A 24,340-nucleotide genomic window follows, 5' to 3' on the forward strand; every position below is an offset into this window, starting at 1 on the left:
GCTGCAGGAGCTCCTGGATAAGCAGGGCTGGGTGTCCTTTTCCTTCTCCTGAGCCTGGGCTGGTGTGGGACGGCGTCTGGTCTGGAGCGACACGGCTCCTCTAAGGCAGGGCCCCACTGAAGGTGGCAATGGGCAAACACAGCAGGGAGTGGAACTCGGAGGGGTCCTGGGGAGCCACAGGGGACCCCCTCGGTGCCAGGGGGTCACAGTCCCTGGGCTTGTAGCACACGGAGACCTCACACCTGCAGGGGAACACCAGGAAACAACCTCTGAGTGAGGTGTGGGCTGAGAACCCTCAGGGGGAGCAGGAATGGGGCTGAGAATGCTCAGGGGCAGCGGGAACAGGGCTGAGAACCCAGCGGGAATGGGAACGGGGCTGCTGGGATCTGAGCAGGAGTATCCATCCAAGCTGAGCTCAGAGCTTGGGGCTCGGATGGATGGGTCAGGTTGCCCCATCCCAGCAGCTCTGGCTGCAGTTCCCACCTGGTTACGCTCTGCAGGATCTTCTGCTCATCCTGGTCCAGGCACACGGCGAAGGAGGACTGGACCCCGATGATCTGGACCTTGTCCACTTTGATCTGGGACACGCTGATCTGCTGAGAGGAAAGGCTGGAGTGAGGGAGCTGCTGCCTCAGCGCCTTCCCTGGGCTGGGCAGGGGAGCTTGGGGGCAGGACTGGGGGCAGCAGCAAGGGGAAGCCCCAGGGAGCTGCTCCCTCCAGCCCTGCTCCCCTCCCAGCTGGGCCAGGCCAACCTCATCTCCCCAAATGTAAGAGCCCCAGGGTTGGAATTACCTGATTGAAACTTTTCTTGGATTTGGAGTTCTGCCTCTTGACCACCTCGGTCACAGTTAGGTTGAGACCTTCTGTCTTCGAGGCTGCAACAGAAGGAAGCTTCCATGGCCTGGGGCTCTGTGGAAACCCAAGTGGTCCCTGCACCTCTCAAAGCATCCCAGAACTGGAGCTCCAGCAGGACCCCACTGCTGGGGGGATGCACTGCAGTCCCAGCTTTCCTCCCCTCCGGCTGAATGTCCTCTGTAACTCCAGCTGCTTTCCAAACACAGCGGCAGAGAACATTTAACCACCCTGGGCTGCGACAGAAGAACCATTGCCCGTCGCTGTGAGGACTCTGGCTCTCCTGAGCCCACCTGGAGCCTCCTCTCCTGGAATTACAGTGACATCCTGTGGTCAAACTGCTGAACGGGAAAACCACCGGGGCCAAGGGGATCGGACTGCTCTTGGAAGGACGGGGATTCACGGAGAGGTTTCTCCCCAGGGAGGAGCTGAGGGCACCCCTGATGCAAACCCTGAACTAGAGCAGGAACATCCAACTCAACATCCAGAGGGGGTGAGAAACCCATTCGTGATTTTTTTTCTCCTAGGATTGGCTGCATGGCTCCGTGGATGGGGAGGGGCAGGAGGGACAGTGTGGAGCTCCACGGAGCATGCAGGGATGTCTGTCACCCATTCCCCTGATTATCCTGCTGACAAACACCTGCCAGGCACATGAGGAAAAAGGACCTAAACCCCCTCACTTGTCTCAGAACTGGGCGTGTCTGATGGCCCAACCAGCAGCTCTTAAGAACAAACCAAATACACGCATGGACCAAGAGCCTTGGAGCTTTTCAAAGGCTCAAAGCTTGATTAGTTGGAAACCTGATTAGAACAAAGGCTTCTGAGGCCAAGCCAGGCGGCTGGGAGCTGTGTGTGAGCTGCAGGAAGGGAACCAGGCTGCAGCAGCAGCTGAGGGAAGCGTGTGAGGCAGGCTGCTGTGGATGAAGGACGAACACATGGCCCTTGGTCCTGCTTCACCTAAAGAGTTTTACCTGCTGTGCCTCCTTGCTAAGTAAGTGTTGTTCTGGAAAGCATCACTCTCTCCAGTGTCCATCCTGTGCTTGAGCCGCCCCAGCCCTATCCCTAGTGGATGCTTTTCCAGCTGGAAGCTTTGGGACAGTGGGACAGGACATGTCCTTTGTCCCTGATGTGGCGCTGAGGATTGGCACACACCCAAGGACTACAACACACTGAGGGAACATCAGGAGACTCCCAGGTGTCTCCTGCATTCTCACCTCCCTCATTTTCCAGCCAGGAGATCCACACCACTCCCCCAGCGCCCCCCACCCTGCCCTGGGCACAGCCACCCTGTACCCACCGAGCTCCTCGTGCCTCCTGCAGGCCTTGCTGAGCTTGACGGACGTGCAGACCTTCTCCACATCATTCCAGTGGCTCCTGCCACTGGCAGCTGTCTGCAGGGAGCAGTCAGAGAGAAGCACACGGCCGCTCAGCTTGGAAAAGGCCTTTCAGGTCAAGTCCAACCCTAAATCTAACCCTGCCAAGTCCTTAGGCACCAACCCCACATCTTTTAAACATCCCCAGGGATGGTGACTCCACCGCTGCCCTGCGCAGCTGTGCCAGGGCTGGAAAGCCCTTTCAGTGAAGAAATACTCTCTAATATCCAATCTAAACTTCCTGTGGTGCAGCTCGAGGCCTTTCCCTCTCCTCCTGTCCGTTTCCTGGGAGCAGAGCCCGACCCCCCCGGCTGTCCCCTCCTGTCAGGAGTTGTGCAGAGCCACAAGGTCCCCCCCTGAGCCTCTTTTTCTCCAGGCTGAGCCCCTTCCCAGCTCCCTCAGCCTCTCCTGGGTCTCCAGCCCCTTCCCCAGCTCCGTTCCCTTCCCTGGACATGCTCCAGCCCTTCTAGGTCCTTGCCATGAGTGTCCCAGAGCTGCCCCCAGCTCTGGAGGTGCCCCAGCAGTGCCAGCACAGACCTTGCTGTATGCAATCTGTAGTGTCAGTGGGATTGCTTCCCTGTCTCCATCTATTCCCAGCCTTTTGCTGCCTGGACCTGCAGGAAACAAGGAGCAAACGTCACACGGGGGCTTTTCATCCCCAGCCTTCCCTGGCTGCTGGTACAGCAGCACACCCAGCACTGCCGAAAGGGGAAAAGGGCTTGCTGAGCACAGCTGTGGGGCAAAAAGGCAAAACAGAGAAAAGGTGGCTTAAAAGCTGCAGAAAACAAAGAATCCAGAGAGGAATTACAAAACAAAAGCACTCGGCAGAACTGCCAGTGGCTCTGGCTGAGCCGGTGCAGAGGGGTCAGAGCTCTGGGAAAAGACAGAGCAGTAAAGGCCACAGGCAGCTCCTGTTTGTTCAGGCAGATTTCTGCCCACCTTACATTAGCCCTGAAACACTGGGCCTGACACTTTCTAACTGGTTTTCCCCTCTGGATAATTTTTTGCAGCTGTGAAGTGATGCCAGACAAGCCAAGGGGAAATACTGGATTCAGCACTGGTGGTTTCATGGGTTGGGGGGAAGAGCTCTTTGCCCAAGCCTGGTTTTGGGGGAGCAGGGAGGGCACACTTCATAGTGGAGCTCACAGCAAAGCCGCTGGCTAAAGCCACGAGGAACGCGCTCAGGTGCAGTATTGGGGGCTGGCCATGAGGGGTCTGTGTGAGCTGCACTTCACCAGAGCATCCCGGGCTGGGTGCCCGCAGGAACTGCAGCAGCCGCTGCTCTGCTCTCTTAAGATCACTAACGTTATAAATCCGTAACATAAAAGTACAAAAAATGCCACGCAGAAGGCTCCCAGCTCACACACAAACCTGGCTTTGCCCAGTCAAGCAAGGAGAGGAAAAGAGGGATTTTATCAATGACACTTCACAAAGCACAAAGAGCAAGCAGTAACAAGATAAAGAGCTGCATTTGGCAGGTGCTGATGAGAGGAAGGAAACGGGCTTGGAGGTGTTTTATTGTAAATCCATTCTAGAGTTCCGAGCAGCACAAACAATCAAGCATTGCCATGGTTTCACTCCTGGAGGGAATAAAAAACTGGGATGTTTCTCTCCCAAAGCAGAGAAGAGCTGTCTGGATCCTCACTCAGCCTGGCTCAGACACCTCCTGCAGCCCAGGCTCCCCAGCCCCTCCTTCCCTCCCAGCCCTGGTTTCAGACCCCCAGGGCAGGTGGGGGTGCAGAAGCAGCTACAGACCTGAGGCCTTGATGGCCCTCGTGGCTGCTGAGTGCCCCAGCTCCAGGGAGTGGATGAAGACCTCGGTCCTCTTCTCCCCCCCGATGAAGGTGAGCTGCCAGCGGGACAAGAGGGAGACACGTGGGGGGTGAGGGGACCCAGCCCGGCCAGGCAGCCTTCACCCCCCTCTCAGTCCTTAGGAAATGGGTCAGTTGGGGGAAATCCTTCCACGTTCTCAAAGCACCTTTCAGCAGCTGCTTGGGGTGCTGCCTGCCCTTAGCTGGACTTCAGACTGTTCAAACAGATCCCCCAAACAACCCAAAACCTTTGTTTTCACTTAAAACGCCACTGGAAAAAAACCACAATGAGCCAACAGCAGGATCTGGGAATTGCTTTGGGAGCACAAATCCTGCATGGCTCTGCTCACCAAGCCCTGGTGCAGCTGGTCCCCAGCCAGAGCCCCAAAGCAGGGGCTGCAGCCCCAAATTCAGCTGTCCCCACCACACCTGCCCCAGGCACACAGCGAGGTGGGGAAAACTTGGCTCATGGAGTGGCTTGCTTTGGGAAGCAGAGCTCAGGAGAGATTCCAGCAGTGTGGAAAAGCTGGCAGCACTGCCAGGCACTGCTTTGTGCGTGGGGAACAGTACTGGGGTGGAAAACTGCTTGTGGGACTTCGTGGTCAGGGCAGGAGCTGCTCTCAGTCCTGAGCCAGGAGCATCAGCCAGGGCACCACGGACACCCAGGGGACCAGAGGGGACCGAGCTCCGCCTCGGCAGCACCTGGTGGCTATGCCACACCCCCGGTGCTTCACAGGCAGCTCCTGGCCGGTGGCACAGGCAGAGCCGCCCCTCTTTTCCCTCTGCCCACCTCGGTCTGGTAGAGCTGCAGCAGCACGGGACGCGTGGCGAAGCGGCAGTAGTAGAGGATCATGTCTGCCAGGATGGGCAGCTGCTCCTGGGAGTCCTCCTGGGGCTCAGCCTCGGGCTTGGCACACTGGGGTGGCAGAATGGGTCAGAAAGGTGATGGGAGAGGTGGCACCTCCAGCCACAACTGCCCACCCCACCCCGCTGGGGACGGGAACCTCCTGCTGACCACCAGGAGCCCCAGCTCCATCCCGTGTCCGTGTGGCACAGCAGAAGCTTCTCCAGAGATCTCCCTGGGGAAGGGGCACACCCCGCCCTGCCCGTGGCACACACACACCTGGCACAGGACGTCCATGGGCAGGTTCATCAGCCCCAGGACGTTGCGCTCGTACCAGGGGTCCAGCAGGCCGATGTAGTGGGAGATGTCGTTGGTGCTGCTCTCCATCCCAGCCGGGGACGGGTCCTGAAAGCGGACATTGGGGTCACTCCGAGGGCCCCCTCAGCCTGCCCCACCTCCCACAGCACCCCCGGGCCAAGCAGAGCCCCGGGGACGCCGCGGGGAGGGCACACCCACCTGTGCCCGGGGCGGGGGGTCCCCCAGGGACGGCGAGGGGTGATGATGATGCATCTGCGGGGTGGATGGAGCGGCACAGCTCCTCTTCACGGGCACGTAGAAGAACTGCAGCCTGAAGTACCGTGTCAGTGAGGGGCAGGAGCTCTCCTTGAGCCTGGGGAGGTGCAGAGGCGGCTGAGCGGAGCGGAGCGGAGGGGCAGGGCGCGCCCCGCGGCCCCCGGCGCAGGAGGCTCACCTGAGGTCGCTGTAGGCGCGGGCCACCTTGCCCGAGATGCGGTCCGAGCCGAACACCACCACGCGCAGCGTGCCCGCCTTGGCGTCCTCATCGCAGCTGAGGAAGGGCCGGCGGGGGAGCCCGAGGGGCCGGGGGGCGAGCGGGGCGGGCCCGCGCTGGCCCGGGCCGTGCTGCGGCAGCGAGAGCGCGCGGCGGGAGCGCGCGGGGACGCGCGGCTGCGCCGGGGACGCGCACAGGCTCTCGGCGCGCCGCAGCGGCAGCGAGCACGGCCCGGGGCAGTCCCGCGGCTCCCGGCGCTGCACCAGCTGCTGGCCCTTGCTCTTGAGCAGTCTGTAGAGCCGGTTGGTCAGCGACTGGCGGTGCTTGGGCGGCCCGTCCGCCCGCAGCTCCGGCCTGCCCGCCGTGTCCAGGGAGCTCTCGTCGCTGTCCTCGGCGTAGCCGCTGTCCATGCAGTCCTTCAGGCTGGACACGAACGACTTCAGGGACTTCCTGGAGACCACCGTCAGCTCCGAGATGGACTCCTTGGAGGAGGCGAAGAGGGACACCCGCGAGGGCCTGGAGCCCTCCTCGGACAGCGCAGAGTACACAGAGTCACTGGAGATGGCACAGAGCGGGGCCAGCAGCGAGTCCTGCTCAGGGGAGCCGCCGTCGGTCTCCACATCCTCCTCTTCTTCCTCCTCATCCTCCTCCTCGTTCTCCGAGGCCAGGGGCTCAGCAATGCTGCACTCCTTGCTGAGGACATCGTTGAGGATGTCTGAAAGTAACCAGAGGGAGGAGGTGTCTGCCACGGGCTCCAGCATAGCCACTGCAAACCTGGTGACCCAGACACCACTGCCGCCTCATGGCCAAAGCTCTCTTGCATCCTGGTGTCAAGCAAGGAGCTGGAAACCTCCTTCCCAATGTTTTTCAATTTCCACAAAAGGCTCGGTTCGGCAAAGAAAATTGTGTTTCTCTCCTCAAGGTTCTGCCTGGGTTCTCAAAAGACAAATTCCACTTGGGCTTTTGCTTCCTTCCCACCCAGCTTCCACCACATCCTCATGTCTGATCCAGGTTTAAGCAAAGCCAAGCCTTTGGCTGATCAAGCCCCAAACTGACCCATCCTGGCTCCCTGTCAGGGCTGGCCTTCACTGCAAAGCCTGGCCTAGAGCTCTGCTCCCACTTGCTGGGGCCAGCAGGGAAGAACACGGAGCCTTCCCAAGAACAGACAAGGTCCTTCCAGGAATGGGGAAGCACCAGCTCAGCAGAAGGGGAACCTTCTACTTCTCCAAAACTGCTCTGGGGCCCAGCTGGGAGCTCAGCAAAGGCTCCTGACTCACCGAAGTTGTCCTGGTCCCAGCTGTAGGTGTAGCAGCGAGCGGGGGGGATGGGGAAGGGGTGCAGCTTGCGGGGCTGGGCCTCGCCTGGGGAGAGAGGAGGGACAGCAGTTGGTTTGCAGGGTCCCCCAGGGCCACCCCTGCCAGCTCTCCTGCTCTGGGAGGTGCCACCCACCCCCTGCGTGTTTTGGGCAGCCATGGGCACGCTGAGCCCGAGGCTGCTGTCCTTAGCTCCAGGACAAGGGGACACCTCACACCGCCAGGGCCACCAGATGTCACAGCTAACACCGGTTTCTGATTTCATGCTTTCATCTCAGCCTTCAATCATTCAAAGGCTGGACAACTCATTTGGTTGTTGTTTAAATGAAACCGTTTGTGGCTCAGGTGTGGTTATTAAACAGGACCTGGGGCCGTGCTTTTTCATCGCAGTCGTTGCACTCGGCTGATGCTCTGCAAAACCACTCTCCCCCGCTGCTGCTGCAGGGGCTGAGCTGGCAGAAAGCCCTGGGGAAGAGAGGGCTGGATGGGGGGATGCTCACCTGTGATGGCAGGAAAGGAGGCGGCCCCGGCGATGTCACGCAGCACAGCCTGGAGCCGCTCCCGGGCCAGCGCAGGGTCGGAGCTGGCGGCCGCTGCCTCCTGAGCATCGGCAGCGCTGGCATAGAGCTCCGAGAGCTCCTCCAGGGGCTTGGACTGCGGAGCAGAGCCAGGGGACACGTTCAGGGGGTCCCTCCACTGAGGCAACACATGGGCAGCATCACTAATGGGGGGACTTTCCCCCTTCAAGTCCCCCCAAACTTTTCTAATGAAAATAAAAATTACTTTAAAAACACCCCAGGGGTTTTCTTCATGATTTTCTTTTGCCTCTCCCCCAGGTATTTCTCTGGTCAAACACTTTTGCTGATTTTCAAATCTGGGGTCCCTTCCTCTCTCCACTTTGGCATGGGAAAGGAGTGACAGGGTAAAAGGGGAGAGAGCCCTCTGCACACACTTCACAAAACACTTCCGACCTCAGGTCTAACCTGAGAAGGGGAAAATGTGCATTTCTCCTCCAAGAAGCGTTACCCAAACTCTTTCCCTTTGCCGAGCCAGTGCTGCTCCGGGTAGGAAATGCAGCAGCCCCTGCTCGGAGCTGCTTCCGCAGCAGCCCAGGGCGGGCGCTGTCCCAGCCCACCTTGAGCAGCTGGTGCAGCCTGTCCAGGTCGCAGCGGGTGCCGAAGTTGGCCTGGTAGAGGTGCTCGAGGAGCAGCAGCAGCGTGGAGTGCTGCGGGGGCTCGCTGGAGCTCAGCCTGTGGGCGATGGACAGGAACTCGCTCTGCACCTCCGAGCGGTTCAGCAGCAGCACCGTCCTGGGGACAGGGACACCGGTCAGGCCAGGCCACTGCACCCAGCCAGCCCAGCCCAGCCGCCACTTGGCCCCGCTGGACACGAAGGAACCCAAAACATCTCCCTCCTGAAGGTGCAGCTCTGAGGAGAAGCTTTAAGGACGGCCCAGGTCCGTTCCCCAGCCTCATTTCCCTACTTGCAAATGAGGATGGCAGGGAAAGGTTCAGCCCCGAATGAGGTGCAGAGTCTGCCTGCTCAGAGCTGCAGGGGGCTGGGAAGGACTCGCTTCTGGCCCCTGTTGGGGTGGTGGCTCCCAAAATCACGGATCAGAGCACATCCCAGCTGCTCTCCAACACGTGCTGAGATCAGCAGCTCCCTGGGGAGGAGACTCTGCCTTCCCCATGTCTGCAGCCCTGCAGGGTCACTGGCACAGAGCCCACACACCCTGTCCCAAGCCTCTGGAAATGCCCCAGCCACTCTCCTCACCCCTCCTACAGCTCAGCCCGCCTTCCCAGCCCTCCTCCCCGGCCCCTGGGAGATACTGCAGCAGTGCCAGCCCGTGGGGACACCACAGGGAGCCCCCAGCAGTGCCCTGGCCACACTTACACCGTGGAGCTCTGGAAGTTCTTCACGGGCAGCCCCTGCTCCGTCCTCACCAGCCTCTGGAAGGTGATCCCTGTGGAGAGAGCACAGCAATGAGGCACAGAACCCCGGCAGGCTGCTCTGCCCGGCAGCACGGAGCTGCCTCTGCCCCCAGGGCAGTCCTGAGCTGGCAGAGCCCCTGCCTGGAGCGGGAGCGGTGGCACCAAGAGCCCTTGTGGCGACAAGGCACAGCCACTGCGTGAGGGGCCAGTCCAGGAGCAAGGGAAGCCAGGATGTGAAAGGTAAAACCCAGAGCAATGGGAGATCCCCCACAGATGGGGCAGGAGACCTGCTCCAGCCCTAGCTCCTTCTGCCCCACTGCTCCCCTGGGAGGGGAACTCCACGGGTGACGTTTGCCAGCTGCTCCCACTTGCTGCAGCCCCCAGGCCCTGCGTGTCACCCAGGGCTGGCAGGTCACTGCCACCTCCCCTCCTGCAGGGACAGAGCCCAGCCTGAAGCAGCAGGAGAGAGGCTGCTGTGGGCAGCCACCGCCTGGGGCCTCCCTGGGACTGTCCCCAGGACACCGGGTGACACCAGCAGAGCCTCGTCACCCCCGTCAGCAGGGCAGGAAAACCTTATGGCATCAGCAGGATCCAGCCCTTACCCATGCAGGGAGCCACATCCCCCAGCCCAGCACCCACGGGGGCCACCCTGACCCACACAGGTCCCGGCAGCACTGACCCTCCTGCAGAGGCGTCAGCCCCAGGGTGCAGATCAAAGCTGTTGCGCTCCTGGCAAATATTGACAGCGGCTCATTCTCCATTAATCTTTGCCCTCATGGCAATAAAAAGCCTTGGCCTCGGCCTCCGGCAGGTCAGGGGCCGTGAAGCAAGCCTGCAACAGCCTGGAAGGTCCTGGCAGCTGAGCAGCACGGGACACACCCTCCCTGAGGGATTCCCAAAGCAGCAGGCAGCCCCCACACACCACTTTTGGCAGGGGAGGAAATCCACTCTGCCCTGGGAGGGGAAAGCTTCTGGGCCAAAGTCCCCACTCACACGGCCTGGGGCAGTGGGGGTGGCACAGGAACGGGGGCAGCCACCCGCACCCGGCACCAGAGCTCTCCAGAGGTGTGCAAAGCACAGCCCTGAGCAGGGCATGGCAAGAAATGGCCAGGAGAGAGCTGGGGAGCCCCACAAGTGTCCCCAAGTCCCTGCAGCTCTGAGATGAGGCTGGACACAGCCAGACCCATGGTGGCCATGGCCAGTTGTGCTGGGGGTAAAGCGGCCAGTCTAGAGCTCCCACTGCACAGGTTGGGATTTTTCCATCTTTTTGTTCATTTGGAAGCACCTTTCATCCCATCCCCAAGTTCCCATCTCACAGGACTTGCTGGCCTGACAGAGACCCTGCATTTCCCATCCCCCAGGGCTCCCCAGAGCACCTTCCCAGTTTGAGGGGGTGGGGAACACCCCCAGGCACAGGCACATCCCCCTCCCAGGCCTCCCAAACCCTGCCCAGGATTAAACACGGGCTGCAATGTGCTCTGTGTGATAACAGCTCTTCAAAAGCCCCCAAAAGGCAGGGAGATCAGGCAAAAAGGCTTTGAGAAATAATTGGAAGAGCTGCTCCACTGGGAACCACAGGACATCCACAAGGAGCCCTTAATTAAGAGGAGCACTGGTGCTGCCCGTGCATGTGCCCAGGGCTGGTCACAAGGAGTGTCTGGGCTGGAAAGAACAATCCAGGGAGTGCCTCAGCCCCGTGGAAATCTCCATGGAAGAGCAGGCTCGGAGGCTCCAGCCACCCTGATGCCCATGAATGGCCCCACTGCTGTCCCCCCACTGTCCCTCACACAAAGGGCAGGCTGGGGGAGCAGCCAGCACATGCTCTGCTGGGGAAAAGACCCTCCAGACTGAAAGCCAGCCAGGAAATCGTCAGCCATGTGGCTAATTTCCTCTGATCCACAGCTGGGCGAGTCCGGCACGCTCTTTGCATACAAGGGACCCACCAAAACCACCAGCCTGCCCTGCTCTCCAGAGGAGTCCGGTCCCACCTTGTGCTGGACCACCAGGGAACCATCCTGAGAGAGGAGGGGGCAGGGTCCCAACCCCCTGGAAAAGCCGAGGTTTGGGATGGACTCTGCGGTCCCGGGCTCAGGAAGAGAGGGGGGGAATGAGACAGGAGCAGCAGGGGACAAACCCCAGGGCAGGCTGGGTTTGGTGCCAGGGCAGGGCTGGGTTCGGTGCCAGGTTTGGAGCTGCCAGGGTTGGGTTTGGTGCTGGCAGGGCTGGGTTTGGTGCCAGGTTTGGAGCTGCCAGGGCTGGGTTTGGAGCTACCAGACCCGGATTTGGGGCTGGAAGAGCCCAGGGTGGGGCAGGGCAGGGCAGGGGCGCTCACCCGGCGCCTTGAGCTCGTTGCTGATGAAGGTGAGCAGCTCCCGGAAGGTGTCACAGTAGGGCACGGGCCACGTCAGGAAGCTGTGGTAGACACTGGCAGCTTTCAGGAGCAGGTCAGAGCCAGGTGGGAAGTGAGGAGCCTGTGGGGACAGGGACAGGAGGTGAGAGGAACAGAGACCCCGAGTGCTGCGTGAGAACTCCAGGGCTCAGGCTGGCAGTGGCAGGAGGAGAAGCAAAGCAGAGGTTCCCCCTGTGCCACCCCATCTCCTCCCAGGGAAGGGCCACAGGATCCCCCTGGGCACAGCTCCGAGAAGCTCCTTCCCAACCTCCCCAAGCGGGGCTCACAGGGCCAAGCCTAAGTATAAATTCCTTTTTAAGCCCCACGAGCCATACAGATGAATTCCACACAGCCTGTGCTTGTGCAGGATCTGGCAGCAATGATTTCCTTGGGATAATGATGCATTGTGTTGGGAATAATAATAATAAAAAAAGTATTTCCTGGGAAGGCTCTGCTCCTTTTCATTCACATTGTCCGTGTATTTTGCCCAAATATAAAGGGCAAAGAAAATTCCCTTTTATTGTCCATCTCCCTTTCTGATTAGTCCAGCCTTAAAAAAAAATAGCTTCAAAACCCCCAGAGCTAATTTTCTTTGTCTCTCAGCTTGTGCAATGGTTGCTCGATCCTGATCCCACTGGATTCACACAGAATCTTTCTTTTTGGGATGAGCTGATGAGAGCAGGCTGGGAAATTCCAGCCAAAGCCACCCTGATTTTGGAGCCTGCCCTGGGCTGGCACCGGTGCAGCAGCCTCAGCACTTACATAGAGCACGGCCGAGTAGAAGAGCAGGGCCAGGGGCGTCACCAGGTCGTAGTCACACCTCTCCTGCACCTGTGGGAACAGCCCGAGGGCACAGGGATGAGCTGCTGGCCAGGAGCTCCGCCCAACATATCCCTGGAGGTGCCGGGAGACTCCAGCCCCCTCCAACCCATCACCACAGCCCCGAGATTCCCTCGTCCCTGTGGGAAAACCGCCCCCAAAGCCCCAGAAACCAGCGTGGGGCTGGTGCCTCGTGCTCTGTCTTCTCCCAGGTGTGGCTGGGCACCCAAGCCTTGGAGGCTGCTGACGCCTGAAATGCCATGGAAGTGGCTCTGAGCAGGCAGCCCAGCCACTGCAGGCAGCCTGGGGAGCTGGGCAGGACGGTGGAATCCAGGGGTGGAATCCAGGGGTGGAATCCCAGCCTTTACTCCGGGGAACAGCCAGCAGAACTCTCCCACCGAGGGCACAAGGAGACACTTGCACAGCCCAAAGTGCAATAAAGCCTCGCCTAAACCCTCCTGTACCAGAGCACTCTGCAGCCCGAGCAGTTGCAGGCACTAAAAGAACAGAAGCACGGATAAGCTGGGCTGCTCTCAGCCCCGCAGCCTCCTGCCCACGCGAGGGAAGCAGGTTCTTACCCCTCACACAACCCCCAGGGCCGGGGATTTAGGGAACACGCCCCCGTTTCCCGGCACACCAAGGGGCTCCTCCCAGGATGACCTTGCCTGACCAGTGATTCCCAAGCTCCTCTGGCACACAATGGGACAGTGGCAGGTCCATCCAAATGTCCCCTCGCTGTGACCCCGCTGGCACCTGCCAGGCTGCTGAGCAGGGCAGATCCTGCCCGTGGTCCCCCATGTCCCAGCCCCGCGGGGCACCGGCACGGCCACAGCGAGGGCTCCACCAGGAACAGCAGGAAACGTTCCACTCGCTCTGCTTTGGACACGGCCAGGGAAGGGCTGGGGAGGGCTGGGGGTCTGCAGAACACCAAGATCTTTGGGGGATCAAAGCCCATCCCTGGGGATCTGCAGGGCTGCCCCAACAGTGGGGATGGGCTCTTCCTCGTAGGACACAAAGCACTGGTGCCACCAGAGCTCTGGACCAGCCCACCCAGACCCCAGCAATGTCTAATGACCCCAAATCCCCAGCCAGCTTTGCCAAAGCCCATCCTGAGCAAGCCACGGAGCTGCTGATGCCCCAGAGCCCACAGCTCCCCCTGGCAGCCCCCACTCACCTCCTTGGTCTTGCCCAGGATCTTCTCCACCAGGATGAGGTAGTTACCGGCGTCCCGGCTCACCAGCTCCTGCAGGCTCCAGCAGTTCAGGCACAGCCCAGCTGTGGGGACAGAGGCACGGTCACTCATGGCCCCATGGTCACTCACAGAGCCATGGTCACCCACAGCCCAGCTGTGGGGACAGAGGCACGGTCACTCATGGCCCCATGGTCACTCATGGCCCAGCTGTGGGGACAGAGGCACGGTCACTCATGGCCCCATGGCCACTCTCAGAGCTGTGGTCACTCCTGGCAGCAGCACAGGCAGCACAGGGAATGCCCTGTCCCCAGCTGGGGCTCGGGCAAAGGCAGGACTAAGCTGGGCTTATCCCAGCACCCCACAGAGCGTGGCTTGACTGAACCCAGCATGGCAGCGATCCGAAGGAAAACCTCCCTTGGGAGGACAAAGCCTGTGCAGAGCCCCAGGAAACTCTCCCCATGGGAGGAGAGCAGCAAAGCTCCTGAGCAGGCAGGGGCTGCTGGGCAGGGGCTGCTCAGGGAGCCTGGGCTCAGCCTTGATCCTCAGCAGCACCAGAGGTGCCAAGAGCAGGCACAGCACACGGCAGCGCCGTGGGCGGCCTCGGAAGGATGAGGCTTTGCCATTTCTTTTCTGAGAAGTGCCCCAAGATGCCCTCTTCCTCCGCCGCCTCCCAGAGCAGCTCCTTCCTGGCCTCAGGGGGTGGCATTTCCCCTCAGAGTGGGCAGCTGGCAAGTCGGAAATCCAGAAGCACCGAAGCAGAAACCAGCACCAGTGCCCACGGCGCTGGGCACGGGCCCCTGGTGCCGTCAGAAGTGACACCCACGGGGTGGGTGGAAAGCAGAAGGCTCCGTTTCCTCCTCCCCCAGAGCCGCTGCCACCTTCTCCTCACCAGAGGGAGGTGGCTTCTCCTGGGGACTGCCCCGAGAAAGGGCCAGCTCCGGGCAGCTGGCTCAGGAAGGTGCCCAAGGACAGGCACGGCCCAGGCTGGCAGCCACAGCACCGCTTGGGGAGCGCAGCAAGCCAGCCTGCAGCTGCTGAGACACGGAACGTGGACGTGGATGTCCAGCACAGGGCACCTCCTGGCACTGCCACCCAGCCTGGGCAGAGATTTCCACAGGAAAACCCAGCACAAGCCTGGAGAAATCAGCTCAAAGGGCAAAATCTGCCAGGTCCCCAGCACCACCAGAGCCAAGCCCAGAGCTCTCCCTCACCAAAAACTCCTTTTCTTTTTCTGCTCACCAGCAAGCAATAAAATATTTTTCTTGTTTTTCACACTCTAATTTGACCACTTAATTTGTCTCTCTCCTGCAGCACAAAGCGAGGCCAGCCCTGAAGAGGTTTCTCCACAAGGAAAAGGTTTCCCTCCCAAGCGCTTTTCTAACGGGGATTTTTATGAGTCACAGACAATTCATTTTGATTTAGTTTCTCCAATAAGTTCTGCAGAAAGATTTTCTATTTACACCCACCACAGGCTCATCCAGGCTGCAAATCTGGGATGACCAAACCCTCACAACTCCTTCTTGCTGACTTCACAGTCCTCAGCTCCTCATCCCTTACTCAGGGGGAGCAATGTGTTGGAAACGATTACTCACCCTCTCTGGAGCAACCTTGTGTGAAAGTTAGCACAGAAAAATAAAGCTTTAAATGATTTACAAAATTCAGCAAGATCTCAGCCCAAAAAGCTGTGACGTGGTGTGTGCTATTTTTGTGTATGGAAAGGGTAAAAAAAAAGGGGAAAGCAAAGAAATTGGGAAATAGAAGTGAAAAATTAGGAAGGCGAAGGTTCCAGCTCAGCCAAGAGCAAGATGAAAGGATTCACTGACTTGTGAGGATCAACCCTGCCACAAACAACAGCCTGGACAGGACAGCAATAATGAAATTGTCATTTGTAGCTTGGGGAAGGATGTGACAACATCTCTGCTCCGGCTCTGAAAGGCAGCAGGGGACAGCTATGCTTTCCCTGAACCCTTCCTGCCACCACAGTGACCAACCCCTTCCCAGCCCTGCATGGCTGGGAGGGGACAGCAGCTCCTCGGAGGCCGCAGGGACAAGGATGGGCAGCCCCTCGGGAGGGCACTGGGGGGTCCTGGGGCTCCCCAGCAGCAGCACCGGGGCTGAGGCACAGCAAAGCCACCGACACCCACCCAGGGCACGCTGCAGATTCCTGGCAGAGCAGGAATGATGACAGGGAGATTTTTGAGGTGCAAAACTCCTGAAATTCTCCCAGGAATGTCAGCTCCTTCTGCCAAAGCCCAGGAGAGCCACATGAAGGGGCCTGCGAGGCAGGGGACATCACTAGGGTGGGACTCACGGGGACCCAGCACAGCCCCAGCCCCAATCCCAACCCCAAACTTTGCTAACGAGCTGGAGAAATGATGGATCCGGGGTTTAAAGGTCCCTCCAAACCAAGGAGCAGCGCCGAGGGGCTGGGATTAGAGCCGTGAGTGACACGGGAACTGATTGGTGGTAATTACAGCAGAGGTGGGCTCCGGGCACACAGTGCCCTACTTGGCCACGGGGCTGCCCTGGCCACGTGCTGTCACCGTGCCAAGCACGAGGCCGCGCTTCCAGGAACCAGGAATGTGGGACACACTTCAGGGCCTGCTTCCCAGAGCAGAGGAGAGAAAAGGACACAGGAGTCTGGGGCAGAACTGCCCCAAGCAAGCCCCCAGGTGATGTTTCTGCATGGAAGTGGCATGGCTCCAGTGGCTGCGAGGGGATGGCAAAGGGATTCCTCTGGGATTTGGCAGCAGGTAGGATCCTGTCTGCATCTCTTTGTTGGTCTTGTAGGGGAAAAGAAAAGCAGAAAGAGTTGAAAGAACTGCACAGACCAAAAGGAATCAGAATCTGACAGCCCCCAGAATCTTTCATCCACAAGAGGGTTTGGCAGTGATTTAATCACAGCTCACAGACACAGCTATGAGGCAGAAAGGTCCAAATGACATTCAGAAATTATTTCTGCTCATTGCTGCTCTGCCCTCACAACGCCAGCCCCAATCCCTCCACAGCCCCGTAAACAAGGCTCAGCTCTTTATGGCCAGCACGGTATCTGAGCCAGGGCTAGGCTGATAACAGCATCTCTGCTGTGTGTGACAATGCAGCACGGAGCACACCCTGCCTTGGGGGCTGCGGGCACCAGGGCAGGGCTGGCTGATTGCACAAAGGAGCCTTTCCTGGGCTGAACAAAGCCTTCTCCCCTCCCCAGCTCACTCAGGGACAGCTGGCAACACTGTCCTGCTGAGTGCTTACATGGCCCAGACCTGTTCAGGGTCCTGGAGCACCTTCTTATTCCAGCCAAACGCCCAGGAGGACTGGCCAGGCTGGGCGCTACCTCTGACTCCGACCACGGCAAGTGAAAGGCCTCCAGCAGCACCAGCAGCTCCCTCTCACCCAGAGGGAGTCCTGGGTGAGACACCCCACCAGGGGCTCAGGGGGATCCAGAGGGAGAAGGCCATGGCTAACAGGTCACCTACCAGCCCATCTGCTAGACACAGCGTCCCTGCTCAGCCCGTGCAGACACCTTTCCAGCGCGTGGTAGATCCTGTCCTCTGTGCACGTGGTGTGCTGCATTTTAATTCATCTCCTGAATCGAAGGGGAAAGAAGGAGCAGAGTTAATAAAGGGCTGCCCATGATGGCTCCAGTGTTCACTGGCAATGGTCACAAACCCACCCCGAGTGGCAGGGAAGGTTGTAGAACTGTCCCCTTGCCGCCAGACAGCCTCCATGAAGGAAAGGTCCACGTGCCCTTGTGGCAATGGTGGAAAACACCGTGGGGATGTGAGCCCAGCCTGTGAGGACATTGTGATATTGTGCCTGCAGCCCTGTCACATCCCACCTCTGCTCCAGGGCCCAGGCTGCCACCTGAACCTTGGCTGGCAGAGCCTGTGCTGCGTTTTATCCCAGCCAATCCACATCCATGGTCTGGGACACCAGGAACAGTAACGGGGGATGTTCCTGGCCTTGAGCAATCAGAGGTGGCCAGGTGGCCATTCCCGCCTCCCCCGCAGCCCAGAGGGACCCTGGGGCATGTGTGCCCCTCTCCCAAGGCACAGAGACGGGTCCATCCCACACATTCTTTGCCTCTTGTTTGGAAGCAACACAAATGCACAATAATAATCGAGTAAAAAGAAATAAAAGCTGCCAGTGCTACAAAACCACCTGCAAGGCGGCCCTTGCTTTCACCCGGGACAGCACCCGTGCCACACAGCCACGTCTCTCCCAGAGATACCCTAAAATGCTCGATTCTCTGCCCAGTTGGCCAGCATTTGGGGCCAGCACCCAGCAGAGGTTGTGCCCATCGCAGCCCCACCCACCCCTGTCCCAGAGCCGCTGTGACCTCGGCAGAGGCTCCACGGCCCTCCCTGCCCTGTGTCCCCCCACAGCCACCTCCACCCACACCCCAGGGCCAGCACCTCCCTAGAAGGGCTCAGGAAAGCTGAGCCTGGCTGCTGGAGCTCCCTGGGAGCACAGGGAGCCACCTCCAGCCCTGTCCCTGCGCTGGGGAGAAGCCACCAGCAGCTCCCCGGAGCTGAGAGCAGAGGTTCTGCTGAACCAGGCTCTGCAGCAGAACATTTACCTGTGCCTGGTGCCAGGAGCACCAAGGAACGCCGTGGTGCCGCACGGGAGCGGGGAAATGGAGCCCAGCAGCTCGGCCAGGCTGGTGGCAGGAGAAAGGCCGTGAGTAAGAGCCCAGAGTGACTCACAGACACCCTTGCAACAGCCAGCTCAAAAAACAGCTCAGTCCTCGGAGGGGAACGGGCTCCTCGCCCCGCAGCAGCCCCACCATCCCTTCCCATACGTCTTAGCGCACAACGGGCAGGGAATGTAAAATAAAATACACCCAAGATATTGCTGTGACCTTCAAACCACAGAACGCACTCCTCGGGCGGCTTCTTCCTGCTGTGCCATGGACCACACAGGAGCCTGAGCCTCCTCTCCCAGAGCACTGCTTATGGAAGCATTTTCCGTGGGAAAGGCCTCGCTTCGTCCACCACAGCGGAGCAGAAACTCTGCAACCTTTTCTGCTGTCCCCTCCTTGCCTTGCCACCCACGCTGAGCAAGGTGACAGGCCAGGGGACAGTTCTGGAGAAGTAATCTGACTTTCAGGAGCCCTGTTAAGCATCTTGAGAACACCAATAAAAACAAGAGCTGAGGTCAAGGGTTTGGAAAATGCTTTGCTTTTTTATGAGGGTGTTGAGCAGCTCCACGTGACACCACCCCAGTGATGGCCCAGCCCTCTCCACACAGTAGGGACAGCACCTGCTTTTAAGAGCCCCAGGTCCTCAGAGAAACCCTTCTGCCTCAAGATTCTGCCACATTTTCAACAGATGCCCAACAGTTCCCAGCATCAGGGCTCAGGGCAAGGTTGAACCCATCCCCTCTGAAGGTGTGAGTGTTCAGAAGGGCAATTTATAATGATTATTATAAATGATTTAAAATTTTAATTATTTATTATTAATTATTATGATAAATTTCTAACCAATTATTTTCTAAAAATGCCCTGATTAAAGTGAGTGAGAAAAGGCCCAGCACATCAAAGCCCAGCTTAGGAAGTATCCTAAGATTATTTGTGAAATTGTCCTTGCATGGGTGCCAGACCCTCAAGGAATTCCCATCCAGGACTGCTTAGTTAAGAGGCTTCATTCATCTCTGTGGGACACAAAGGTGAAGAGACAAATTAAATGTTTCTGTTCATTAACACCAACCTAGTAAACATTTATCCTTTGGTGGGAAGTGGGAACCTGCTGACCGCTGGTTTTAGATTTTCCCTTGTGTTGCTTGAGGCAAAAGGTTTGTATAAATGAAAAAGAAAATGTTTTTAAACAGTATGAAAAAGGATTACCAACAAAAAACTTTTACTGCTGAGCTGTGAAGCCACCAGAGGTCACAGGAAAGCCTTGGGGACAAGGACTTTCCTGACAAGGACTTCCCACTCAGCTGGGACCCACTGGGGTTCCCCCTCTTGCCCCCAAGTGCCCTGGGACCTTTCCCTTCCAGGGCTTTCCTGCTGCTCAGGATCTGGTCCCCGCCCAGGAGCAGAAGGTCCCTCAGCAGCCAAGGTGGCACCGGCAGCTCTGGCATGGCTGGGACAGGGCACAGAGCTGCCCTTCCAGCAAGGACAATCCCTTTTCTTGGGTTGAGGTCCACCTGAGCCCCATCTCCAGCACCCAAAGGACTCCCCTGAGCTCCCTCTGCAGCGGTGGAGCCCAGGACCAGAGGGAAGAGCTCAAAGAGCCAAAATGAAGGAGTGAGGAGGATCAGACCCCCCCCTTGCAGGACACCTCTCACCCCCCAGCAGAGCAAACCCCCGGAGCCTGGGGAGGCACCACCCCAGGCAGGAAAGGCTCCAAAACCCAGGAGAGCGGGGCCAGGCAGACACGGAACAAGCCGAGATCTCCCGTCCCGCGGCAAATCCCAGCAAGTTCTCCTCGGGACGGAAAGGACCTGACAAGGACCTGTCCAGAGGGGATCCTGCAGCTCCACCGGCACCGGGGAAAGCCCGCGGCTACCCTCGGGCCGGGACAACGCCCTTTCCTGCCCCGATTGTTCTGGGGCTGAGCATCCTGGGCAGGAAACAGGAGAGGAAAAACAAAGCCCTTGACCCTCGGGAGCAGCTCAGAACGCAGTGCCCAGGTTTGGGGACAGTGGCAGTGGGTGGAGGGACACGGATCCCTCACCTGGGTTGGTGCCAGGATGTGGCTCAGCACCTGGAGGGCTTTGGGCACCAGGGAATCAGAACAAGAAGCCTGATGAGGCTGAAGGAAGCAGGAGCTTGGGCTGATGCTGCAGCAGATGGAAAATCACTTCATTTGGTTTAAAGCAAAGGGTTCCTACCCAGAGCTGTTTTCAAGGTGAGATCCTCAGAAAGGAGGATCATCAACCCCTCTGAGCTCCACCCCAGCTTTCTGCCTCCTCCAGCTCATCCTGCGAAGGGGCAGGACAGGAGCTTTGGGAGATGCATCCTCAGTGCAGAGGAAGAGCTGGACATGGAGCCATGCCCTGGACACCGAGCCCTGCCCAGCAGCGCAGCAGCATGTGCCTGGTACCTGCTCCTCCAGTGAAACTGTTTTTCTTAGATTACAGAAGAAAATCTTGGCTTTCAGCTGTTTGCTTGCAAGATTTTACTGCCTCCCCTCCACCTCACAGAGCAGCCAAAGATAGAAACCCGGAGCGAGGGAGGGAGCAGCTGGAGGAAGCCTTTGTAGGGCACGGGGCAGTGCGGGGGGAAAGCTGCGATTTTCAAGAAAAACTTCACCTCAGTGTTTGTCAGCCGAGCGAGAGCTCTGCGCAGAGCAGGAGATGAGGCTGATAAGATGTTCGCTCAAACCACACCAAGGCTGGGTACCAGGGGATCCGGGAGGCAGCCGGTTTGACAAACATCCTCTCAGGGTGCCTGCAGAGGAGGCTGTGCCATCCAAACCCCGGCTCCTGCCCCACTGAGCGGGAGCAGAGGCTGCTGTGACACTGAGCGTGAGGACACGCCACGCCACGGACCGTGAGGGACCTTCCCTCCCTGGGCTGCAAACCCTCACTCCAGGGAGTCCCCACTCCCTGAGCCAACGGGGGAAGAGGCAGCAGAGAAGGAACACAGAGAATCGCTCCCAAAGAGCGCCTTAGGCAGCGATTTCATCTCAAAGCAGAAGATAAAACAAGAAAATCTACTTCTGGAATAACAAGAGCGCCTGTGCCTGCACAATAACGGTGCTGAGGGGCAGGAACGACACGGGACATCCCACTGCTCACAGGAGGAAATGAAATCCTGATTTATTAGTGGGAAATGGTGTTTTGGGATGAGAAGAGATACCAACCTTGAGAGAAGCAACAGGAGCAAGCCTTAGCCAGGCAGCCTTTCTGAACTGCAGCGCCTCATTTACACCAAAAATGCGAGAATTGGAGAGCTCTCAAAGAGCCCCAGCTGCAGAGCTCCCTCAGAGCCAGAGATCACTGCCTGCTCTCGCCGTCTCTGAGAACTGGGCTGAAGGAGAGGCTCCCACCACGGGGCAGGGAAAGCACCTAACGTGCAAAGCAGTTTCGGAGTCCTCCGAGTGTCAAACAACACTTACAGAACGTGACACAACAGGGCCAAAGCAGCACCCGGGTTTTATACCCAGGCCTGGCCGCCTGCTCCCCCCGTGCCAGCCGCAGCAGCGCCCAGCATCGCGTAACCCCAAGCAACGCCACCCAACAAGCCCCAAATCCCCAGCCAGGGGAGGGGTGACCCTGCTGTGGGACCGACCGGCCTGAGCTGCAGAGAGGGGAGGCTCAGAGCCCGCAGCGGCAGCGCTGTGCCCGCTCAGCACGAGTGGTTTCATCGCCCAGCCCCTCCCGGCACAGCCCCGGCTCCGGGATCAGAGCAGGAAACCCACAGGAGGCTCAGAAAAGCCTAAGACGAGTCAGCCCCACTCAAAGCCCTCCATCCAAGCCCTTGGTGTCGCTGCAAAGGGGAGTTATTCAATGGGATTTCCCAAATCCCAGCCCCAAGATTACCTGCGTTAGCAGCCAGAGCTTAAGGCTGGGCTTGGGAGGTGAAGGATCTGTGAACGCCAAACAAATAAACCCCAGAGGTGCAAACAAACAACAACAGCTCCAAAGTGTAACTGCCTCGGTTTGGGAGATTTGGAGATAAAGGCTCCACTGAAAGAACGGAAAAAATCCAGAATATCCGGAGCAGGGCCCCAGCAGTGCCCACCTCAGCTGCCCTTGGCTCTGGGATGTGCTGTCCTGCAGCTGGTAAAGGCACAGGGAGGCTGCTGGAGAATCAGGAGCAGGACCCCCAGCACTCCCAGGGTGAAACGAGCCCGTGGGGGCTGCCAGCATCATGAACCAGCTGCCAAGGAGGCACCTTTGCCACGTCCCTCCGCAGGAGCAGCCCTGGTGATAACGGAGATGCCTGACCTGGAATTCAGGATTGAGCTGTCCCAAGGGTGTGCAGCCAAAGCAGCAAACTGAACCACAGGAGGAACAAAATCAGGGCTGCAAGAGACTCAGCAAAAAGAACAAAATAATCCAAGAAACTGTTCTGAGGTGAGGAATTCTTCAGCAAATGGAGAGGATGTCAAAAAAATCAATCTGCCCGGAGGGTGCACAAGGAGAGACGTGGAGAGTCTCAAGGAGTCAGAACAAAACCTTGCAACTCATCATTTCAAAACAGTGTTTGCCCTCATCTGCCTGTGATTCAAAAAGCAAAAATCAAGCCAGAAAAAAATGAAACTTCTCACTCCTGATCAATGGGGACATTTTGCTCCACACACCAGTTTAGACTGCCATGGTAAAGAGCAAGCCCCCAGCAGGCCAGCTCACCCTGGGAGCAGTGGCACCCAGGTGGGAACCTACCCCCAAGGAGGTTCCTGTGCTGCTTTGCCCTCCTGCAGCATCCCTGAGACATCCCAAACCTGGAGCTCCAAGTGCACTCCTTGTCTCCAGATCTCCCAGGCACTGCCACTCCTTTCCACTCCCTGTAGAAACACTCGTGGCTCCCTGGGACCAGGGAGAGGCTTTAACCGGTGTAAGGGCAGGTGAAACACCTGGGGCAGATGGGGAACTGCCAGCAATTCCCCTGCACAGGAGGCAGAGACCAGAGAGGGGCTGGAGTCTCCTCCCTGGGGATATTCCAGAGGTGCCTGGACACAACCCCATGCCCTGAGCTCTGCGATGGCCCTGCTGGAGATGAGTCCCTGGGATCCCTTCCAGCCTGGTCCATCCGGGGACTCTGGGATCCCGAGGGCACCGAGCTGCTATAAAATCCAGTCACCAGAATGATTCCGTGCTTGTCTCAGCTTTTCCACCTTTTCTATTTTAACCGCAACACTCACAGCTCAGGTCACACCTGGATTCAGCTGGGCACTCGGGACTGGTTCTGTGAGGTGCCCGGACGAGGTTTTTTAAACATTTAATTATTTAAAAACAGAAACAGCCCAGGTAGAGCCAAGGGAGGTCACTGCCAGCACAGAGGAGGCTCACAGCACATCCCGGCTTCCCACCTCAGCACTGCCGGGCTGGCAGCAGCTCATTTCCCTTCTCACCTACCTCCGGGGAGACCTCGCCGTATTTCTGCGCTTTGTGATTTCAAAACGCCAGCTCACTCTAGCCGCGAGGTTATTCTGCCAGAGCTGGGGCTGGTGGCTCCCAGCTGCAGCTCCTGGCTCGCCCCCGGCGGGGATCAAAGGACGCCGGGGCTGACGGGGGTCACCTCCCGGGAAGCCCAGCTCCCTCCGGAATATCCCGCACTCTCCAAATTAACACGGGGGGTGTAAAGACCCGCCTAATTAGCCGGCCTGGCCCCTGCGCTATTAGGGGCAGCCAATTAGCGGCAATTCGCCGTGCCGGCGCTGGCTCCGCGGCGGATAAACACTCGCTGCTGCTCGGGGCCGGCAGCTCCCACGGGGGACAAGTGCCCAGTGCTCTTGGTCACAGCTCTGAGACACCTCGCCGGTTTCTCTGCTCTCCTCCCGCAGCTCTGTGCCCACAAAGCTCCTTGCAGGAGCCGCGGCAGCTCTGTCCCCGCACAGCCCGGGGGCAGCGCTGTGGGGGAGCTCCTCCTGTGCAGGGCCCTGCGTTCCTTGGCATAAACATCGAAAACTGAAATCGGGGACTTGCCCGTGGTGTTCAGGGGGTGAGGAGCTCTTCCAGCTTGGGGGGGCCTCCTAAAGCTCCGTGTTTCAAAGAGTTCCTTGGGTTTTTCCCCTGCCCCAGCTGGATCTGTAACTCAGCAGCACCGGGAGCATCCCCCAGGCTCCCGGGTGTCCCCGCGCCTGCCAAGGGGGGACAGAACCCCAGCACTCGTCACCCCCCCAGACTGCTCACCCCTAAACCAACACAACACAATCTGGTGGTGTCCAGAGGGAACCAGAAGTCCGCAATCGAAGCCCAGAGTTGGGTGAAACCACTCTGTGCCTCAGTTTCCCCTCCAGCAGAAGTGGCAGAGACTCCTGCTCAGCACAGTCCCTCAGCTGCAAAGGTAAAGGTGGAGCAGAACTTTCTTTCATCCTCTCACTTTTACCTCCTGCTGTAACCCTCCCAATCCCAT

The 24,340-nt window shown here is 58.8% G+C and overlaps 1 protein-coding gene across 4 annotated transcripts in view; it reads right to left on the reverse strand.

The window, feature by feature from the left end:
• Positions 1-24,340, reverse strand: part of PIK3R5 (phosphoinositide-3-kinase regulatory subunit 5) — a 36,176-nt gene continuing 11,836 nt past the window's right edge. Inside the window, exons 2-19 of one of the 4 annotated variants that reach the window (XM_068209272.1) lie at positions 16,788-16,897; positions 13,297-13,397; positions 12,066-12,134; positions 11,247-11,385; positions 8,877-8,946; positions 8,119-8,233; positions 7,484-7,637; positions 6,948-7,031; positions 5,632-6,385; positions 5,397-5,550; positions 5,160-5,285; positions 4,827-4,952; positions 3,981-4,074; positions 2,763-2,839; positions 2,150-2,243; positions 793-875; positions 484-596; positions 1-242 (exon numbers count right to left, since the gene is read on the reverse strand). In XM_068209272.1, coding sequence (XP_068065373.1) covers positions 101-242; positions 484-596; positions 793-875; positions 2,150-2,243; positions 2,763-2,839; positions 3,981-4,074; positions 4,827-4,952; positions 5,160-5,285; positions 5,397-5,550; positions 5,632-6,385; positions 6,948-7,031; positions 7,484-7,637; positions 8,119-8,233; positions 8,877-8,946; positions 11,247-11,385; positions 12,066-12,134; positions 13,297-13,397; positions 16,788-16,884 — 2,592 coding nt within the window. In that variant the 5' untranslated portion in view covers positions 16,885-16,897 and the 3' untranslated portion in view covers positions 1-100. Of the gene's footprint in view, positions 243-483; positions 597-792; positions 876-2,149; positions 2,244-2,762; positions 2,840-3,980; positions 4,075-4,826; positions 4,953-5,159; positions 5,286-5,396; positions 5,551-5,631; positions 6,386-6,947; positions 7,032-7,483; positions 7,638-8,118; positions 8,294-8,876; positions 8,947-11,246; positions 11,386-12,065; positions 12,135-13,296; positions 13,398-16,787; positions 16,898-24,340 lie in introns of all 4 variants that reach the window. The other 3 variants (XM_068209271.1, XM_068209270.1, XM_068209269.1) reach the window with 3 other exon arrangements.

The sequence above is a fragment of the Anomalospiza imberbis genome, chromosome 19 (genome assembly GCF_031753505.1).
Source record: "Anomalospiza imberbis isolate Cuckoo-Finch-1a 21T00152 chromosome 19, ASM3175350v1, whole genome shotgun sequence".
Taxonomy (NCBI): domain Eukaryota; kingdom Metazoa; phylum Chordata; class Aves; order Passeriformes; family Viduidae; genus Anomalospiza; species Anomalospiza imberbis.